The sequence below is a fragment of the Mesitornis unicolor genome, unplaced genomic scaffold, assembly GCF_000695765.1.
Source record: "Mesitornis unicolor isolate BGI_N332 unplaced genomic scaffold, ASM69576v1 scaffold43270, whole genome shotgun sequence".
Lineage (NCBI taxonomy): Eukaryota > Metazoa > Chordata > Aves > Mesitornithiformes > Mesitornithidae > Mesitornis > Mesitornis unicolor.
The window spans coordinates 6,522-8,608 of record NW_010158610.1 but is presented as its reverse complement, the minus strand read 5'-3'; the positions used below and the strand labels follow the sequence as shown (position 1 = coordinate 8,608).

The following is a 2,087-nucleotide window of genomic DNA, read 5'->3' as shown; positions in this document are numbered from 1 at the left end:
CGCCGCTCTCCTTTGCCAGGACCCCCGGTGGAGGCCGGCGGAGCGGCACTGCCGGCTTCAAGTCACTGGTGAGTCCCCGCCCGGGCGGGTGAAGTTGTTCGTTGCCCGAGTAACTGTTGGCTTCACGGTTCAGCACTGAACTTGCTTGGGAGCGTCTCTTAAAAGCCAAATTGTGATTTTTATTTTTTATTTTCACTTCACGCTGTAAATCTACAAGATGCTGTAGCATATGATACAGAGCAGGCTGACCTTACATAAACTGATAAATATTTTACCAGAGTCTGCCCCCTTCCCCAGCCAGGACATATTTTCGTTTCTTTTTTCTCCATTGTATGCAGTAGCACACAGGGTATTTTCTGATCAGTGCCCTCCAGCACTGTAGCATCCTATCGAGGGCGCAGTGAGTGCTAAATGTCTTCCGTGCTTTACAGATCCCATCTCCAAGGTCCTGCCAGCCTAATGGAGCCAATGAAGAAGCCCTGCGGTGTGAAATTGAAGAGCTGAAACAGAAAGACCTCGCTTTAGACCAGGAAATTGCACAATTATTGTCCGAGTAAGTCCTTGGCAAGCTCAGTGTGTGTTGCGATGCCTTAGTTTTGTTTTTATAACAAAATGTGGTCCAAGAATTAGAGCTAAAGCTGACCTTTCATGATGTCCTTTTTGTCGTGATGCTATACAGTGTTGATTGTGGTGGTGTTTTGAGTTATGGGACCAGTTAAAGACAAGAGGGAATTCTTTTGGGTTGGTTTGGTAAAGCAAGACAAGTTTTGCTAGGGGCTTGGATGAGAGGATTTTTACTTTACCCCAGGTGTTGCTGAGGTAATTACATGTAAACTGGGATTGAATAATTCTAACCATCATGATGGTTTATCTTAAATTTGAGAAGAAACTTCTTCTCAGTGAGGGTGACAGAGCCCTGGCCCAGGCTGCCCAGAGAGGTTGTGGAGTCTCCTTCTCTGCAGACATTCAAAACCCGCCTGGACGCCTTCCTGTGTAACCTCATCTGGGTGTTCCTGCTCCAGCAGGGGGATTGGACTGGATGAGCTTTTGAGGTCCCTTCCAATCCCTAACGTTCTGTGATTCTGTGATGATACTACAGCACATCATGCTGTCAGAAAAACTTGTTCTTGTGAGAATTAAAATTGAGATCGTAACTTGTACAACCTGCCAAATTTAGTCCCAGATAAAACTGTTTCCTTCTTTTTTCCATCTTGATCAAGTGTTCACTTGCTTTGCATCCAAGGTGAGTGGGTTAAACCTTTGTGCTCAAGAAGCAGAGATGCTTTCCAGGCAAGCAAGCGTCCTGTAGAACGCTGTGGTGTGACAGGTGCCACATACAGTGGTGCAACTGTTTTATTGTGGTTTCTTGTGACATGCTGTGGCAGCTGCTTATTAGCAACTGTTCTGAGATAAAATCACTGGTGGATTTTTAAAGAGGGAATCTCTGTACGTTATTCATTGCGAAGGAGTGATACTTTCTAAGATAATGTGTAGTGCATAGAATGGGAATGGTAGAACAGCAAAGGATGTTCCAAAAGCTTTTCTGTTTTATTCTTAAGGGTAAATAGACCTTCTTAATTTAGCTTACCTTCTTAATCTAGCTACAGATTAGAGATACATATAAATTGATTTCACTATGGTCTATTCCTGTTTCTACTTGTTTCTAAGAATTTGGGTGGATTGGTTTTGGTTTTGTTTTTTTTAACAAGTCTTGATGTGGGGAAAAAAAAACCAACCCCAAAAACCCAAACAAACAAAAAACCCTCAAAATGAGGATCTGCTTGTCTGTAGTTTTCATGCTTATGGCTTGCAGCTGTTGTACTTGCTGCCTTCAGGGTGCGCTTTTGACGTACCAGGTTTGGGTATCACAAATATCCTTGCTGTGCTTGGTTGGTAGTGGCAGCACTTGCTGTGCAGCAGCAACCCACTGTGTCATTTTTTTTTTACCTTTCTGGTTTTACTGTTACAGAGGCTACAGCCTGGAGGAACTGGAGAAGCACATCTCTCTGCTCCATGAGTACAATGATATTAAAGATGCCGGGCAGATGCTGCTGGGCAAGCTGGGTAAGGAAGGGGAAAGCTGTTGA

The 2,087-nt window shown here is 44.0% G+C and overlaps 1 protein-coding gene across 1 annotated transcript; it reads left to right on the top strand.

Annotated features, from left to right (window-relative positions):
• Positions 1 to 19: 19 nt before the first annotated feature.
• Positions 20 to 2,087, top strand: SWI5 (SWI5 recombination repair homolog (yeast); the record flags this gene model as incomplete). The annotated part of the gene is made up of 3 exons (XM_010183933.1): positions 20 to 68; positions 432 to 553; positions 1,970 to 2,087. Coding segments are annotated over 3 exons (289 nt in total), but the record flags the coding sequence as incomplete, so codon positions are not given.